The 18763-nt window shown below is 35.9% G+C and overlaps 1 protein-coding gene across 2 annotated transcripts; it reads left to right on the forward strand.

The window, feature by feature from the left end:
- The first annotated feature begins 9552 nt into the window (after window positions 1-9552).
- LOC306843755 (RAB6-interacting golgin-like) lies at window positions 9553-15046 on the forward strand. Of its 2 annotated transcripts, XM_079375408.1 has the most exons (6): window positions 9553-9580; window positions 9706-9744; window positions 9997-10309; window positions 10715-10816; window positions 10972-11112; window positions 13616-15046. In XM_079375408.1, exons 1-6 carry the CDS (start codon window positions 9568-9570, stop codon window positions 14004-14006), a joined length of 999 nt encoding a protein of 332 aa, XP_079231534.1. In that variant the 5' UTR covers window positions 9553-9567; the 3' UTR covers window positions 14007-15046. The 2 variants fall into 2 exon arrangements, with proteins under 2 accessions (XP_079231534.1, XP_079231533.1); XM_079375407.1 differs by having other exon boundaries at window positions 9577-9744.
- The last annotated feature ends 3717 nt before the right edge of the window (window positions 15047-18763 follow it).

The raw sequence follows: 18763 nt of genomic DNA on the forward strand, positions 1-18763 counted from the left end.
AAATGGTGAATCTTTTTGCAAAGCAGTTGGTTGAATTCATTTCGAGTTTTCTCGCATCACTGCTTGAAAATAGCACTGGTTTAATTTGTACAGCGTTGCCATGATCACTGGTAAAATTTATTTGAAAAAAACAGGCCGCTGCATGGTGTGATTGACCAATCAGAATGAAGTATTCCAGAGAGCCTTGTTTATCTACTCGCTGACTCCGTCACTTCTCGGCAGTTACTGTAATGAGTCAATCAGTTAATCCAATACAGCTGTCACAGACATGCAGTGTGAAAACCGTGGGTTGCTGGAGATCTAGTGCTCTCTCTCAGTATTTTCCCATGAACATAAGCAAAAGCATAGTATCTCCTTCCTGTTGTGGTGAGACGCAACAGGGAGACATCTTATTCAATCCGACATCTCAGGGGACAGACATCCCAAAAATGACTCCTCGAGGCTCTTGAGTGACTCTAAAGTTTACTTTGACGTAATCACACATGGCAAACAATGAGAAAATCTCTCCTCTTGAATATCACACCATGGACATTTGCATGCTTTCGTTCACTCTTTTAACTGAAAACACAAATATGACTCGACTACAAACACATGCTCTGCGCCTGCTCTCATGCAAACAGACCTTCTGATGCTCAAAGCGTGATTTTGAGGCTTTGTGTGACAGATCTTCATCAGGGGAAAAAAATGAAGTGCGGGAAGTGAAAATTGAGTGTTTTTTTCCCTGAGTGACAGTTCATCAGCAGGCCACTGAGATCTGATTCCATCTGTTTCTATCACTCTTGGTTATTTTTTATTTGGACTGAATGAACAAGGAAAATAGTGACTTAACCTCATTAACTCTGTGAGAGGTTTGTTTCCCATTAGTGCCTAAATGAAGTTTTTCCAAGTGAATCGTCATAGACAGGACCCTCAGGGCACACTGTCAGTTGTGAAATGATTTACCTATTTAGTGTCAAAATTTGTTTACTGAATGTGTGTGTGTTGCTGAATGTGCTTCATTTGCCATTTTTAGTATTGACTTGTTTGTGCTGTTGAAACTATTTTAGATGTTGCAATATTAGGCCGTAGCGCAATTTCAAACCATATTTGACATTATTGTGGCCATGCAATAAATGTTTTGAATGTATATAAAATTAATTCACCACTTTAATTTAATGCAATTAATTGCATGGGTGAGAAAATTAATTATAAAGTCAATTGAATGTTTTTGTCTTAGTCTTGGGACATTCAGCAAATATTAATTTGCAATTAATTTACATTTTGTGCATTTTTATTATTTTCCCTTCTCTTCTCACTATATAATTAAAACGTGTTTAAAAATAAAAAATACAATAATAAAACAATTATAAAAATAATAGATTTTTTTTATTTTTACATTTTTCAAGCATATGTTTCTTTTGCTTTTGCTTTTATTTTTATTTATTCTGTTTGATAATGCAAAAGGAAAAACTAGACTGCTACATGAAACTCCCATAGCATTTACATTTATTCATTTAGCTGACTCTTTTATCCAAAGCGACTTACAATTGCTATATATGTCAGAGGTCGCACGCCTCTGGAGCAACTAGGGGTTAAGTGTCTTGCTCAGGGACACATTGGTGTCTCACAGTGGATTCTAACCCGGGTCTCTCACACCAAAGGCATGTGTCTTATCCACTGCGCCATCACCACCCCATAGCAGCTTTCATTGTGTCATCACTATAGAGAATTTACTAGCAATGGCTTTTAAAGTCTTGCTATGTGCATCATACACTAAGCATACGGCTCTAACACCACGCCATAAATATGTAACAAATTAAACCAGTTAAGAACGTCACAGGAAAATTGGTGAAGTTAGGCATGTTTTGTATACATATAACTTACACTAAAATAAAGACAGATGCTTTTAGTTTGCTTTCTCTTCGAATTCAGCTGAGCTAAAGCAAAACCACATTTTCAGGATCCCTCGCTGGCTGCATGTCGTTTTAACTCTCCAGTGTCTAACAAGGGAAAAAACTAGTTTACCTTCACAAAGTCTCTTGACAGTGTCAGGCAAATGTACATAATGAGAACTGCCAGAGGTTGGAGGCTGATTGACATGTATCCTCCACACTGTACCATGTACTGATGACAGCATGTCTGTCATGGCTGCCAGGGCTGAATAATTATGACTTACCCACAATTTAAGGAGACCCATATATGAACATTTACTCTACAGAGGACACAATTTTGGATTAAATTCACCATGGATTTGCTAAGGGATGGAATCCTTTTAAGTTGTTTGCATAAATGTTTCATATTTCTATAAAATGAATTTAACAAGAAAACAATATAAAAAATTTATCAGCTTATCATGCAGTTAGTCTGATAAAAAGTTTACACTGATTGCCATCATTAGTTTTATATGTTTTAGAATAACTGAAATGACTAAATATAATCCACTGTGACTGACAGTATGTGTAAAATGTGTCCTGGGAAATATTAGACATTATGTACTCATATTATTCAGCATTACAGGCCACTAGAAATAAAACAATAAGTACAGCTAACATTTGTTAACATGTTTTGATTTAGTCGTTTCTGTCCTTATTCAAACATATTAGTCCTTAACATAAACTACCACTAAGTATCATCGACAGAGGAAAACCTGTTGACATACAGACATGTAAGTTTTGAAACTGCATACACAGCTGTTGTTTAGCTCATTTGCTTTGCTGAAGGTTAAACCAAACAAGTGTTTTATTACAGCGGTTATGGTTTTGTTTTGTCCCATACAAGGACGACTCGACTACGTGAGGATAATTAAATGATTTCAGATGGTAAAAAAACAGGAAAGCAAACCCATAATCAACACCGCTGTCTTGCGATGGACAAACTCAGCATGTTTCTGACACATCAAAGAAAGCCTGTGGCCTCTTGTTAAAACTCAACAACATCTCACGCTGCTGTAAACCTTCCACAAAACACACAGGCAGCACTTTCCTCCAACGCAAAATAACTGTAAATGTTTAATTACATTCATAAAGTAGATATAGGCAGTAAATCACCCAGACGTATGTGTGTAATATAACAACAGAACAAATGCATTACAGTAACTGTTCTTCGCATTAGGGGGCTGCGGCTGGGTAGGGTAAACTCAACAGTGGCATGCTTGTATGGAAGAAGGTGTCTGTGACTGTGCCAGTTTCTCCTGTAGTAAATACATTAAAAATCCCATATAAACTATTCTAGGCCTTGCGGCTGGTGTTGAGTGCATCTTGAGGTGGGGTGAGTGGGCTGCAGGCACAGAGTGGCTGCTGATGGGGGCTCAGGGTGGGCCAATTCCATCTTGCTGATGGGTACACTTCAAGAATTATGACCAGATGTTCATTAATAAACTTTTAGAAGACCACTGGGAGAGATGGAGAACAAATGCAAGAACTATGTTGGACCACAAACAAATAGTGCTAAAACTATATACATACTGGGCTTTTTTTGCAGCTGAAATGTTAACAAATGCAAGCCAAATATACACACATATATAGCTAAGGATTTAGTGATTTTAGTGGTTCTGTCCGTTTTTCAGAGCGGTGTACTTAAAGGGTTAGTTCACCCAAAAATGACAATTCTGTCATTAATTACTCACCTTCAAATCATTCCAAACCCGAAAGACCTCGGTTCAGCTTCGGAATACAAATGAAGGTATTTTTTTGCTAAAATCCGGCAGCTCTCTGACCCTGCCATAGACACCAAGGTTACTACCATGATCAAGGTCCAGAAAAAGTAGCAAGGACATCAGTAAAATAGTCCATGTGACATCAGGGGTTCAACCATAATCTTACGAAACTACGAGAATACTTTTTGTTGAAGCAAGCACATACGTCATTATAATCTCTCCACAATGGCAGTGCGCCACAGCAGGGATAAGGAGGTTTGTTGAATAAAGTCGTAATTTTTGTTTTCTTTACGCACAAAAAGTATTCTCGTAGCTTCGTAAAATTACGGTTGAACCATGATGTCACCTGGAATATTTTACTGATGTCTTGCTATGTACTTAGTACAATTCCCAAGCTAATTAGTCTTATGAACTGTTTCTAAACATACAACACAACCAGTGAAGTCTGATTCCTGTGCAAAAGACTCAGAGTCAGTTCTTTTTAGTGAATCACAAATACATACAAATCAGTTGGAGCAGTTTTTCAATTAATTTGACTCAAGTCCTGAACTGCAAGTTAAGAATTCTGTCATGTCCGACTCCATGAATTAAGAATTTGTACTTAAGGCTTGCAAGATTTATTGTAAATTAGTTTAGTACTGACTCTCTTCACATTCAAAAGAATCAGTAATGGAATCGTTAAGGAACCAGAATCAGAAAGAGGAACCGGAACTGTTAAATTCCTTGTGATTACTACTAGTACCAGCAAGATCTGTGCAAACAATAAATGGCTCATGATTCATAGCATCTGTTTGAAGTTAAACAAAAACAGACATCACTCCAGTATACTTAAATGATCACTTTAGAATGTTTTTCATTAACTGTTCAGACCATTTATGCAGATTAGAATCTTAAAATGAATCATGTATAATTCTTAAATTGTTTGTTTTCTGAAGTAATTAATTCCCTTTTGTGTAAGGATTCCAAATGTCTTGTTTTGTACTCCATGCAAGAATATCATATGGATTTAGAACAACATGAAGGTGAGTAAATTATGACAGAATTGACATTATTTTATTATTTACGTCAAGATTTGAGCAAAAGCATTGGAGGGCTTTCATCTAGTATTTCCTATGAAATGACTGCTAAAATGTGCTTACACTAATATACGCATCCATTTTCTCTATAAAAATCAGGCCTTTCTCAACTATTTACCATCTATTTCTGCCTACAAAGCATTGCTGTGGAACTATCTTTATTGTCACAAGTTTCTTACACAAACTACCCTTGTTTCATCTTGATATTTGTTATGCTGTATGTCTGAGGTTCTGCCAGATGTGCTGTGGGTGGCTGTAGCCTACAGGAGACTTGTGAAGTCCTGGATCAGAGCCTGGACTGGTCTCTGAGCAAAACTGCTAATGCAAGCGGTTTGGGCACACATAGAGTGTAGAGTTAGATTCAGGAGACATGATTCAGGAAACATGCCAAAATCTTCTTGTTCTGGTAACCTCTAATAACTTAAGTCACAAGACACAGGTTAATTATGTCAATCAATGCCACATCATGCCAGTTGGGACAGTGCATAAAAATTAGGCACCGTTCACATAAGAATTGTAATGATAGAAATCTTAAAATCTGTAATTATTGTAACCCATTAACATTAAGTATTAAGAAAGAATTTACATTATTATAAAATGTTACGTGATTCAATCTTGTTTTCTATTAGACGTGTAAATCTTTGAGACCGAAATCCTTGTTTTGGAAAATATCACATAAATATTAACAACAGCAAAGATGAATGTGAGATAAAACAACATTAATCCAACTCTCCTGCACTGCTCATTGATTTGAATGTGTCATTTGTTTCAAAACTCACCATTGAATTTTTGGTTATTTTTCAGCATTATTTACTTGAACTAAAAATATTGTTTGCAGCACATGACAAACATTCTAGAAATATAAGAGGTGGGTTAAAGGAGAGAAAGAGTGGAAGAGTTTTATGCTAAACATACAGTGAAAGAGACAGCAAATGATCACAGGATAATTTCTGTCTTTTCTAATCAGCGCATGACATCACACAGATCTGTCTCTGGTCCCCTAAACTCTTTGCAGATGGCCATGACTGGAAACTGAAACTCTGTCTCGCAGCATAAACAAAAAGGACCGCTCTGTGACGGACACAAATGTGGGAGAGTCAAAACATGTGGGATCTGAAACCATTACATCTGCCTAAAGTTCAGTCTTTGACAGCTTTGACCCCTAATCATCCCCATATTGACCTCAATCTTCCTTGAGGTCAACCATCAATTGGCTGTTTGTCTTTTTGACCCGTTCCCTGACTGATTAAGGGAAGTGCGTTTTATTGATGGCTAAAAGTCACAGAGAGGCCATGATGTGCACTTGCTGTTCCTGCACTGATTCCTACTTAACTGCCCATAAGTTATACATGGCTGTCAACTGTGTTACCCAGCTAAGAAAATCACGTTCTGAGAACGTTTTGCTAATGTTTCCGTTAAGTTATAAAATCATTATTTCAGAATGTTCTCTGAATTTTTTTAAAACGTCCAGTTTTGTAATGTTTTAAAATGTTTTTTATTGTTATGAAAACATTAAGGGAACAATACATTTTATAATTTCGCAAACATGGGAACGTTAGTTCTAAATGTTCTCGGAATGTTCTGAAACAAGTGATAGCATTTAAAAAAAATGTTAGATAAACAAATAAAATCGTGTCAAAATAAAAATTTTGAGAACTTTATTAAATACCTGATAACTATGAAGAATGTTCTTTTAACATAAAAAAAAAATTTGTTCATCAACTTAAATACAATTTAGCCAGAACGTTAGCCAAAGTTCTGGGAAGGCTGCCAAAGCTCTTCATGTTTCCCTTACATGGTCTAAAATGTAAAACTTGATTAATTTGCAAATTCATTATGCTCACAAAATAAATATCTCTTCATATTGGACTGTGAAGCTGTAGTTTTGTTGAATATATATCTATCTCAGCAAAGAGAAAGCTATTTTATGATATAACACATACTGAATCATTCATTTTTTTATGATTTTTCTCTCTCTCAAATCATTCCATATGATTCATATGTACCTGTCTAAAAGAAATTGTATCTGCCTGTTTAATTTTCAATAGCCAAGCAGAACTTGTTAGCAAGGTGTTGGGTGATGGCAAATTTCTCATTTAGGACATACATGGTCAATACTACTCATACCAAGATTATTATGTTACTTCAATCCTGCAATAAATGTGGTTTTATTAATGGGGACGACTTGTATCTAATAAAACCATATTTGTTCTGAGTTCATTCTTGTCTTACACTCAGATGTAGGAGTCACTTAAGAGTTTCACTCAACACATCTGAACATTAACGAAAACAAAAGTGCAAGATTTGTTCTGCCTATAGGCTGTGTATGGCACACAATCTAACACTGCCATCCTTGCTCTAATGTTTGAACGTATGAACTGCAAATTCAGGCTGCGTGTTCTTTGGGTGATGGTAGACGTTGCTCACAGGCTTTTCTTGTAACTAGGAATATGGTCAGGTCATGGGCCAAAAAATCTTCCATCTTAATTTAACACAAGCTCGTGTTCACTCAGCCTGCCATATGGAGCCCACGCATCAGTCTGTCTTCTCAAAGTCTCCATTTATCCTTTCCTGAGGTGTTTCTCCTTTAAAGTGCACAAATAATTCCAGATGGATCAAAGATGTGAGTCTGCCTTTAAAAAGCTGCTATGAAGTTGTAGTGATTGCTTGGTTGCCCTGTGTAGGGCAATTAACAGAGCTTGACTTTTTAACAAAATACAGTTAAAGAATGGTTGGGGGGTCAGAAACATATTTGTCCTCTACGCGTTGACATACAGACCCATATATATATACAACACACAGAAACAGAAAAAAGCACAGAGGGAGCAGAATTCAGAAAGAGAGACTACAGAATTAAGGGAGCTGTTAGCTGTGAGTTTTTATTTATGGTTTCCTGTCTGGGTGAAGTGTTATGTCATGGCAACACAGCACCTTGAGGGCAATGGGCCAATCACATCAAATCTGTCAAAGATAGCTGCCAATTTAAATGAATTATTAGGTGATATTTGTGAAGAATCACACTAAAAGACATTTCAAAATGTACGTGAAGCATTTAGACTGTTGTGTTTGACATAAAAGAGACTTAAGAGTGCATTCAGACAGATATATCAATGCAATGCAATGAATATTAATTAATTTTACATTAACTTCATATATGTGTACACACACATGCATAATTAAACAATTGAAATGTTTTATATTTTGTATAATATTTCATATTGTATGTTAAATATTTTTAAAATGTATTTTATTGCATTTTCACAACAATTAGCATTGAGAGTATATGAATTAGGAGTAATAATATATAGTATAATACAAATATATATTATAACTATATAATTTGCATGTAGTGTTTGTATGTTTGAAAAAAATATTAAGAGAAAAAATAAGATATTTTTTGCATAAAAATTACAATTTATTTATTTAGTCTAAATACTATATATTTTTCAATACTAATATTAAATCTATCTATCTATCTATCTATCTATCTATCTATCTATCTATCTATCTATCTATCTATCTATCTATCTATCTATCTATCTGCTTGTCTATCTGTCTGTCTGTTTGTCTATTTATTTCTCTCGGTGTTTGACATCTAAGAACTTCTACTCGCCAACACTGGCAGTTCAACACACTTGGGCTACCAAACCACCCACCAGAAATGGAGGTCATACCCAAAAAGCCTCACTGATGCTAATGGTAATAATGGGAAATCAGACATCAGTGTTGCCGCTAAAGTAGCAGACAAGAGTTCACTCATTCAGGACTAATTTGGCAACACGTGCCAGATCACTCAGATAAGCAGTTGATCCAGAGAAATGACAGGGCCTCTCATAGCCCCACAGAGAGCCTGAGCTCTGCGCTTACTCCTGCCACAATCATGGGTGCTTCTGGCAATAAAACAAAAGTGTAACTTGATACAACTGTTTGACGTTTTTTTCTCTGTGGATTTCATGCTTTTTATCACCAAGCAAGCTCTTTCATTAACCTCTGACCTCTCTACCACGAGGAGTGCAGGATGGCTCAGTGAATGTGAAGAGGGTAATTGGAGCAAGAAGAGGAGGATAAACAAAATTAGCCATTGACTCCAATAGTCTGATGTAGCTGTCTGGATGACTGCAAAAAAAATATAATATAAATATTTTTAATACAATATTTCAAAACTTTTTATTCTATACAGCCTAGCTGGTTTAATTTACTGCTCTATCTATCTATCTATCTATCTATCTATCTATCTATCTATCTATCTATCTATCATTGTGACCAGGTTTTTAGTTTTTATATTATCTAAGAATCCCAAAGCCTGTCCTAATATTCAACATTTTCCAGTGCTGATTTTTTTTTTTTTTTTTTTTTTTTTTTTGACGGCTGCTAACTTATGTAAACTTAGCAGATGTTTTCTTAAAAGAACAGCTTTCTTGGTACATGAACATTGAAAATAATAGAACGTTTATCTACCAGTTCTTCACCAACTCAACGGATAGGAAAGAGTTAATCAAATCCACACTTGTGAATATCAGCAGATGTAAATCGTGTTTGCTTACGGTTTACTGGATACATTCGCCTATTTTTCCCCATAACAACTAAGCACAAGAAAGAACCCGGTTTATTTTAATATGTGCCCAAAGAAATTGTAAAGTTTAATAATCTAAAACTATTGCATGTGAGCATTCATTTACTTTACATTATCAAAAAGTTATAAAAAATAGCAACGTTATATAAAATAAAAAGGTTTTATAACAATACACTATTATAGTATTTAAAATATACGTGTCTAAAAAGCAAACAGGCAAATTCCGAGGGCACACGGAAAGGGTCTTGAACGTGGCAGTCATTATACACAAATATGGCGGCCAGATGAGAAAGTTAAGTGAATTTCCGTGTGTGCATGTTGAAAAATACCATTTTATCTTACATATATTTGTTTTTGATAAAACTGATTTGCAAGTTAGTTGCAAGTAAGTAAAATAATGGCTGCGTGGGCTGGATTTTCAGAGGAAGAACTGAGAAGAATGAAACACAACGGCGAAGTTGGTGAGTACAAATGTTAAAACTTTACTCAGAAACATTTTCATTCGTGCAGTCTGCCTATAAGTGAAATGAACAGCACACATAATGATGCTGATTGTTGTTGTGTAAGTTATTAAGTGCGGAAAAGGTCTCAAATCGTATATGTCGACTTGCGCCTCTAGACGTCGTGTTTGGATCCTCTTCTTGATTTTAAGACACAGCCACTAGCTCTAATTGTGAATACTGATAAGTCTGCTCCAATGTGTTCTTATCCAGTAAACCAGGCGGTGTCTGTCGCTTTGGGTCGTGGCCGGAAAACCGCTCCGACTAACCGGAGCAGACAGCAGCTGCAGCGGGAAAGGGCTCTGCAGCTGGCAGCCAAACAGAAGGAGGACAGCCACTCTCTTCCACCCGACCAACAGCTTACCAAGCCCCCAGACCCGCCTGCTGTCAGCCACCCCGCTCCTGTCAAACCACAGGACGAGCCCAAACAGCTGGAATCGCAACTGGTTGAACATGACCCAGAATCACCTGTAGAGTCTGCACCACCAGCAGTCATCAAGGAGCTGGACAAACAGGAAGTGGAATTGTTAGTAAGTCTATTTCTTATGCAAACACCGGCTCAGAATACTTTATATTAGATATTAATAATATTTTCTATTAAATATTGTTTTTAATTTATATTACTGTACAAGATCATTTGTATCACATTTTATCCCAACATTTATTAATATTTATTTATTTTCCTCTTTTTGCATTTTGACAAGGGTTGCCATGTCTTTTCTGTGGAATTGGACACTTTTTGTATTATTCAAGAAACCTCTAAGGACTGTTATATATAATGAATAATGCTAACTCTAAATGTTTTCAAAAACCCTGGTTGTATTAAAGTAATATACATTGAATTTGTAGAAATCAGAGTAGATGACCATATGTTATTTTTGCATTGTAATGGCTTCGAATATAAGACTCCACCAAACTTTTCTTATAACAGGCGGGAGAAGAGCCGTCTGCAGCAGCTGCAGTGGGAGCAACGGATAATGGAAGAGAAGAATAAAAAAAGAAAAGCTCTCCTTACAAAAACCATTGCTGAAAAGTAAGAGCAAATGTCTATTTACGATGATAAATATGATAATTTTAAACAATTATCAAAATCTGTCTGTCTGGAGTAAGATAACCTTTTGCGTGCATGATAATCCAAAGGTGTTATATAAAAGCAGAGTGCTGAAAACATAACTTCCCGTTTCCCAGGTCCAAACAGACACAGGCTGAAGCTGTGAAACTGAAGAAGATCCAGAGAGAACTTCAGTTACTGGATGATTCTGTGTCCAGCGACATCGGGATTCTTAGAAAACTGATAGAGCAATCAAGCATGGATTATTCCCTGGCATGGTAAATGTTCATTTCTGGCCCATTTTTACAGTCCATTCTAAGTGTAAAGTAAATCAAGTTCACAATAGTTTCTTGTTGAAATTGCTCTCACTTTGTTTTATGTGCCACTTCCTTAGATCTCAGATCTGTCACCTTAAAGTAGCAAATCTACAGTAATAGACTAACTTAGTACATCCAATATATGCATTTAGAAGTCTGTTTGCTCAGGGGTGAAAATACTGCCCTCTGTAGCATTTCTATATTAATTCGGCCAAATTATAAAAGAGACAAATGCATGTACATCTGAATTATTACTTGTAGCAGAACATTATCATCGTTTTTATTCATTTTGCTAGTTTTGTTATTCCGTTTACTTAACCGCTATATATTGTAAAAAGTATATTTATGTATATGTGTATGTAATCATCCAGAATCACTCCAGCCCCTTTAGATTCCCAGCTCCATGACTGTGCTCCTCCTCTTCTGTTCACCTCACTCATTTTCTATAGGGTGTAGGTCAGGGAACTAAAATGGCCATAGCAGAAGCTTGGTTTTGTGCCCAGTGACCCATTTTTGTGTAGTTCTTAAGGTTTGTTTTTGGATTATTGTCTGGTTGGAAGATCCAAACATGGCCCATTATAAGATTTCTAACAGACACTCTTGTGACTTTTTGTTTTTTTTTATCCGTTGATATTTGATAGAATCAGTGATGCCATGTTAAACAAGATGTCCAGGAGCTCCAGCAGAAATATAGGCCCACAACATAAAAAATACAGCAGTATATTTCATTGTACACATGCGGTACTTTTTATAGATAAATCATTAAATAAATGAGCATTCTCAAACACACAAGGCAAAGAACCAACAACAATACAGTGGTATCAACAGCATAGATTAATACTTTGCAAACTTGAGTAGAAAAAGGTAACAAACATACTGAATTAAATGCTACATTACATAGCACAACAATAAAGAACTCAATGCTCACTTAACAAAATCAAACAGTCACTTACAGATATTGCATTTCAAAGGGCTTTGATAAGCAAGATGAAGATGGATCTCTGCAACCACATGGAGCACCTTGCACAACTAAACCACTGAAGAAATATGGCCTACTTCCTCTTTAAAACAGGAAATCATTGGAAAACTAAGGAAAACCCAAAACTAAGTAACAAAATAAAAGTCCTTGTTGAAACCGAAGTTTAAAGTCCAGCACAAGTATATTTCATTGTACACATGCGGTACTTTTTATACTTTTTTTTTTTTTTTTTTGCTTCATCTGACCATAGAAGCTAGTCCCAGTTGAAGATTCAGTCATGTCTGACAACTGAATATGCTCTAGATCAGTGCTTCCCAAACCTGTCCTGGAGGACCCCTAGCCCTGCACATTTTATATGTCTCCCTTATCTAACCCACCTGATTCATGTCTTGCAGTCTCTACTATCTAGCTGATGAGTTGAATCAGGTGTATTAGATAAGGGAGACATACAAAATGTGCAGGGCTAGGGGTCCTCCAGGACAGGTTTGGGAAGCACTGCTCTAGATTTTTTTTTTTTTTTCATTTATTTTTCCTTGAAGCCCCACAAAAAAATTGTGGTGATGTAGGTGGTGTTTGATATTTTTTTTTAAAAGGATTTCTGACCCCGAAACTTTTTCTGCAATTCTCCAGCTGTAATCCTTGAGTATTTGGCCACTCAAACTCGCCTCCTCACCGTGCATTAGGACGATATAGACACATGTCCTCTTCCAGGCAGATTCATAACATTTTCTGTTGTTTGGAACTTCTTAATTATTGCCCTGATGGTGAAAAATTTGAATTTTCACTGCTCTAGCTGTATTCTTAAAGCCACTTTATAATTTGTGAACCTCACTTGTCTTTTGCTGCACATCAGACATATATTCTTTGTTTTTTCGCATTGTGATGGATGATTAATTTGGAATTTGGCCTTTGTTTTCCCTCTTATTTATATTTCTGTGAAACAGGGAGCCACGGCTGGATAATTTCATGTTCATAATCACGCTGTTGTGCTCAAAATTGTGAATACGAATGGGATTATATTTCAGATATATTTTACTCATAAAAATTTCTAGGGATACCAGTAATTGTGTCCAACATGTATTTGAGAAAAAACATTTATTTCATCATGATATTTTCCCCCATTTTAAATTCTTATTTTCCAATGAAAGCTTAGATTTATTTATTTGTTTTAAATAAAACATCAAAAGGATTAACAATGCACATTTATTTTCACAACCTTCTTTGATCATTTACCAAGGGTACCAACGATTCTGACCATGTATATGTGTGTGTATATGTGTGTATATATATATATATATTTTATATTTTAATATTTACCATGGCAGGAATCTTTCTATTTATTTTACAAGCTGTCTGTGATCAGTTGATCATGTACTTGTATTTGAGAACAGCAAAATGGTTGCGAATCCTGTGCACATCAAGCTTAAAATATGCATTTCTATACATCTAACTCTCCTGTCACTGCCAATCTCTTATCGTTGACAGGAAGCGCTTTGAGAAAGCTGAGGCTGAGTATGTTGCTGCTAAGATGGACTTGCACGGGAAAATGGAGGTGAAAGAGCAGCTGACAGAGCACCTGTGTGCAATCATCCAACAGAATGAGCTGCGCAAGGCCCGCAAACTAGAGGAGTTGATGATTCAGCTAGAGCTTAATGCTGAAGACATCCTCATCCCAGAGGAAACAGATCTAGAGGACAAAGAGAAGGAGTCCAACTCCCAGCCTGTTACTGAAAACGGTCCTGCAGCAGACACGGAGGGGCGTACAGAAGTGGATGGCTCAAGTATGAGCAAAGACAGTTCCATTACAGAACCAACGATCAGCCAAGACAATCAGGATAGCAAAGCAACAGATGTTTCTACAGATGTGCTGAGCTAGCTTCCAAACATCATCAATTTAATAGAGGCTGTATGACGGTTTACATAACACTTGCTACCAGCTTTAGAAATTGTGAGAGTGTTGAACAAACCAACAATCCTGCATTTTGTGAGGATAAAAGGCAGCCTCGGTCTAATATTGGTATCAAGTTTCCAAATACTGTGAGCATTATTCCATTACTACTAGCATTAAAAATGCCTTAACATTACAGGGCTGAAATATTGATTATGATCAGTTAAGCTCGGTTTTTGATTTTAATTGAGGGTGCTACATAATCCTACATGTGGCAGTTAAAATAGTGCTATGTATTTGTGGTCAGTCATTTGTACAATTTAATCTGTCTTCCATTAAGTAAATGGAGTACCAATCTCTTGAAAACATTGTGCATCTTAAAAACACTATAACTATAAAAGACTAAATACTGTTAACTTGATTGTTTTATAACTTTGACATCATTCAAAATAGAATAGTGGCAAATAGCTTGGTGGTTTGTAGTTGGGATTTTTCACATGTGCACAAGTGAATGGTGGAATCTTTTATCTGTATGTGGCTTGTCTCATAAAAATAACTTGTGAATGTTAACAAATCAATAACAGCAGGGTTTTTTTTATCATACAAAGCTGACAGTTTGCTCAGCAGAGAACAATTTATTCGTACTGTAGAGGAGAAAAACTGTTGGAGTGTGGGAAGTTGAATGGCATAGTTTTTTTAAAATGCATATGTTGTATGTAATTTATACTTTTCTAATAAACCATGCAGATCTTTACACCAACACTAAAAACATATAACACTGTGTAACAGTACGGTTATAGCTTATTCAAAGAGATTTTAAAATGTATTGTAAATGTAATGCATTTGACTATATTCGACACATTATATTGACTATAAAGTATGCTATGAATTCAATATTTAAATGATCTCGGTGAATAAAGTGTTTTAATATTTTAAACTGTTTTGTACTTTTTATTGCACACCTTGTAGAATGTTTGAAATAATCTGTTAGCATTTTTTTCTTGCCTTTTAAACATTGTTTAAAGTGGTAATGCATTCGTTATTTATAAAGAATATGGAAACTGTTGATCTCATATTTTCCTATAACGCTTTACTTTATAAATGAATTTGAGGAAAGCCACAAACCCCATTTAAATGTCTCTCGACTTCTAAGGCTCCTTATATCCACCTAAAACTTTACAGCCATTCAGTAATGTCTGGATAGCCCTTGAGAAACACAGAAATGTATTTGTAAATTAACTTTTTTTACGTTTTTTTTCAGCCAGACTTAAATTCTTAATAGAACATTTCACTTTCACTCCAAAGCAAAGTTTTTGATGCTAATATTAATTTTAATACTAATAAAATGTATTAATTACAGCCATTGTATGAAATCACCACAATATGAAATACAATATTATATTCTTTTCTATTCTGATTTGAGTATATAAAACAAGGACTGACAAATCCTGGAAGTAAATACAGGAAAAGAGATTTTCGGGAAGCTCAGTTTGTGAGAGCGCATTTCTGATTTATGTGCCCTCCGTCCGTCGGGACAGGTTGAAAAGACTCCGTAACCCGAGAAACTCGAGGGGAAAAAGAAAAAAGCGCACGAGATCAACTTTTACTGAAACATTCTGCCTTCTGGCAAGTTATCCGGTTTTGATCATGATGATTGCCCTTATGCAACATATTGTAAAATGAAAAGCAACGACTGTTAATGCTATTTCTTTTTTAAATTCACTGTGTTAAAGTCATCTTCCATCATCTTATTGTAACCATAACAACATATGTTTTAATCTACATTCAAAAATGCACTTCTAAAAAAACTTAAAATAACGTTATACACAAAATCGTTGAAGCCTAATCTAAAATGTTTACAGTTTTATATTGTAAGCAGATTAAAATAGCCTAAGGTACAAACGCTAGTTAATATCATAAATCAATACAAAAGTGCTTAGCCAACTGCATTAAATCGTGAGATAAATCAGACAGATTTAACAGAACATTTTAACACTGAGAACAATATTGCCATGGCCTAAAACTTTTTGTTAGACCATATTTGTAAATGTGGTCTAAAAAAATGATTTACTACGAACTATGTCGACGGAATTCCTCCTGTTAAACACGATCAAGTGCGGTAGTGCTGTCCATTGACCCCTGGTGCTGATTAGACGACCGCGAGCTTTTATTTCGCTAATTACAATTAAAGTGCCTCCTTCTGTGCTCGCGCTTCATATCCTGCGCAGACATGCACGCGCGCTCTGATGATAGAGTCAGGGGAATTCAAACTGTGCCTGTCGCTCAACTTTCCATCTAAAACTAGTTAAAGTCCTATAATGTTAATGGTGTCGTGAGCAATAACTGGACCACTTTTTTAAGACATTAGCCTATGGCTGAAAAATTCTGTGCTGGTTTACTCAGACCTGTGTCTTATTAAAACAAATAATTTATCACTACTGATGCGAGAATGCTGCTTATTGTAAGATTGCGTATAGCCAACTACCAAACCAAATAAAGTTCCATTTCCCATATTAGTGTGGCTATAAAGGCGCATTAAAATAGTCGTACAGATTCCTTGACAAATTGCTCAATGCTTTTTCTTTAATATTTTCCTGTGTATATTGTTTTAACTACTGTAAACTGGATATTTTTAAACAATCGGAATATGCATGGGCTTTCCATTACACGATTTATACAAAATACAAAATATGTATTCTAAGACATGAACTGAAGTGTATTGTCCTTGTCCTGGGTTTTATTTCGATTACTAATTAACTCCTTTTGTAATTCATGAGTTTAGCTGGATTGTCGAGTCTGTGTTTATCACAATGCCATAAAGTCAATCCAGAGTTATGAGTCATGTTTTCAATTACGCACGTAGGTAAAATCATCTGTGGAAAAATCCTAACAGGCAAGAAATACTTTTCCTATTTCAGTGATGATTTGTCCGCTGGCGTTTTTAATCAATAAAATATTATTATTATTATTATTACTGTTGTTACTATTATTATTAATGTGTTTATTTTAGGCTACATTTTTTAATCGAAATATAGCCTGTCGTTATTCTGTCCATCTATTTAGGCTACAGACTTCCCAAGGTCATGGAAAACTTAAGGATATCGGGAAGATTGTGCTTTTCAGGCCTGGAGAACTGGCCTGGAAAATGGAGATGAATAAATTTTTAAAAAACATAGGCTAATTTATTCTAGATCAGCTCTAAAAGTCTCCAGTGCAGTCTCTTTAGCCTATATTTTATCTCAGCAATATCAAATGAATGGAACTCATTGAAAAGTTATGGAACTAAATTGATGAAATATACTTGGATTTTAAATCAATGGAATTCGATTAAAATAGAATGGAAATGGAAATTGATGAAGCACACTTTATGGTAGCGGTCCAAATTATAAATCTGTCTAAATTTAAACCGTCAGTGCAAGTCATCAGGAACAAGAGGGGAAAAAATTTTCAAAGGTTCGATTTTGACATGCCTTAAACAATAATCTCTGCGTTCAAGCGATGATGGACATATGCCACACGGATCTGACATTGGACTGAAAAACGTTTTGCTAGTTGTGGTTGAAAGGACTGGTTTTACAGACTGTCTTCTTTTGCACGATCCTTCACCCTGATAGTAGGCCTTTTTGAGAGAAGTCGCTTGTAGAGGAGCTGGCAGCTGAGGGAATGTAGAAGGAAAACTAATGATGAAAAAGGTCTACTCCATCCCAACAGCGGCTTAATTAAATACATGGAAAGAACGAAAGCAGCACATCTGGTTTCAATCCATTTTCCTTTGATGGCATCAAGTGTTCTTTTCCCAGATCTGGGGCTGGAAGCTACGGGATGTCTGTGGCAGTGAGGAGCCTATAGACTTTTGCCATTGAAACACATGAACATCTACCTTATGAAAGCCTCCACTTATAACTCACCAAGTGGTCTGACACTACTCCCGTCCCAGTTGGAGATGTGTAGGCCACTGCAACCAGAACTTTCTCCAGTTTTTGGTTTGACCGGTAACGTATATTTGCCCAAGTCTGGATGACAAAACTTTGTTTTAAAAATGTTTTAGTGTTTAAACATCAATGTGCATTGTTATGGTTATCTGAATATTCTTATAGGCTACGTGGTAGGCTACAATGGGCCTACAAATCTTTAAAAAATCTCAGAGAAATTAAATTGTCTTTTAATTATTTTGAAAGAACTTCAACCATCATTATATTTTAGGGCACTCAATGATCAAATCAATTGGCAGAGTAGACATAATCATTTAGCTAGTGGAAAGGATGCTATGCAAGGAAGCCAACGAAAACGCTGAATGCATTCTCAAATATGCCTTCCCAAAAATGACTATGTCATAGGACCTTAAGGGGCCGTTCACACAGAAAGGTCTGTATTCTACTGAGCTGCTTTTGTTTTGTTTTCTTCTTTTTATGTAAACACGCACTAAACTGACGTCTTTTGAGCCCACATCTAGCTTTTTTGTAGCGTTTTGTGCATGAAACAGCGTTCTAAAGACGAGGAGTTTTTCCTATTCCAAGTTTTCATGCTCGTAAAAATTAAAGATGGAGTCTAACTACACCTTTAGTTCAATTAGGCTTCTACAGTTTAATTCAACTAAACCATTAATGGAGGTTTCCTTCAAACTTTACAAATGTCTTTGTGCCACCACTCACTTGAACAATGTTCTGAGCGAAATGATAATAAGTGACAGATATCTGGAATTCGGCGTTTGGGGAGGGTTAACCTTCGAAGGGAAGCTGTGATGG

The sequence above is a fragment of the Barbus barbus genome, assembly GCF_936440315.1.
Source record: "Barbus barbus genome assembly, chromosome: 24".
Taxonomy (NCBI): Eukaryota; Metazoa; Chordata; class Actinopteri; order Cypriniformes; family Cyprinidae; genus Barbus; species Barbus barbus.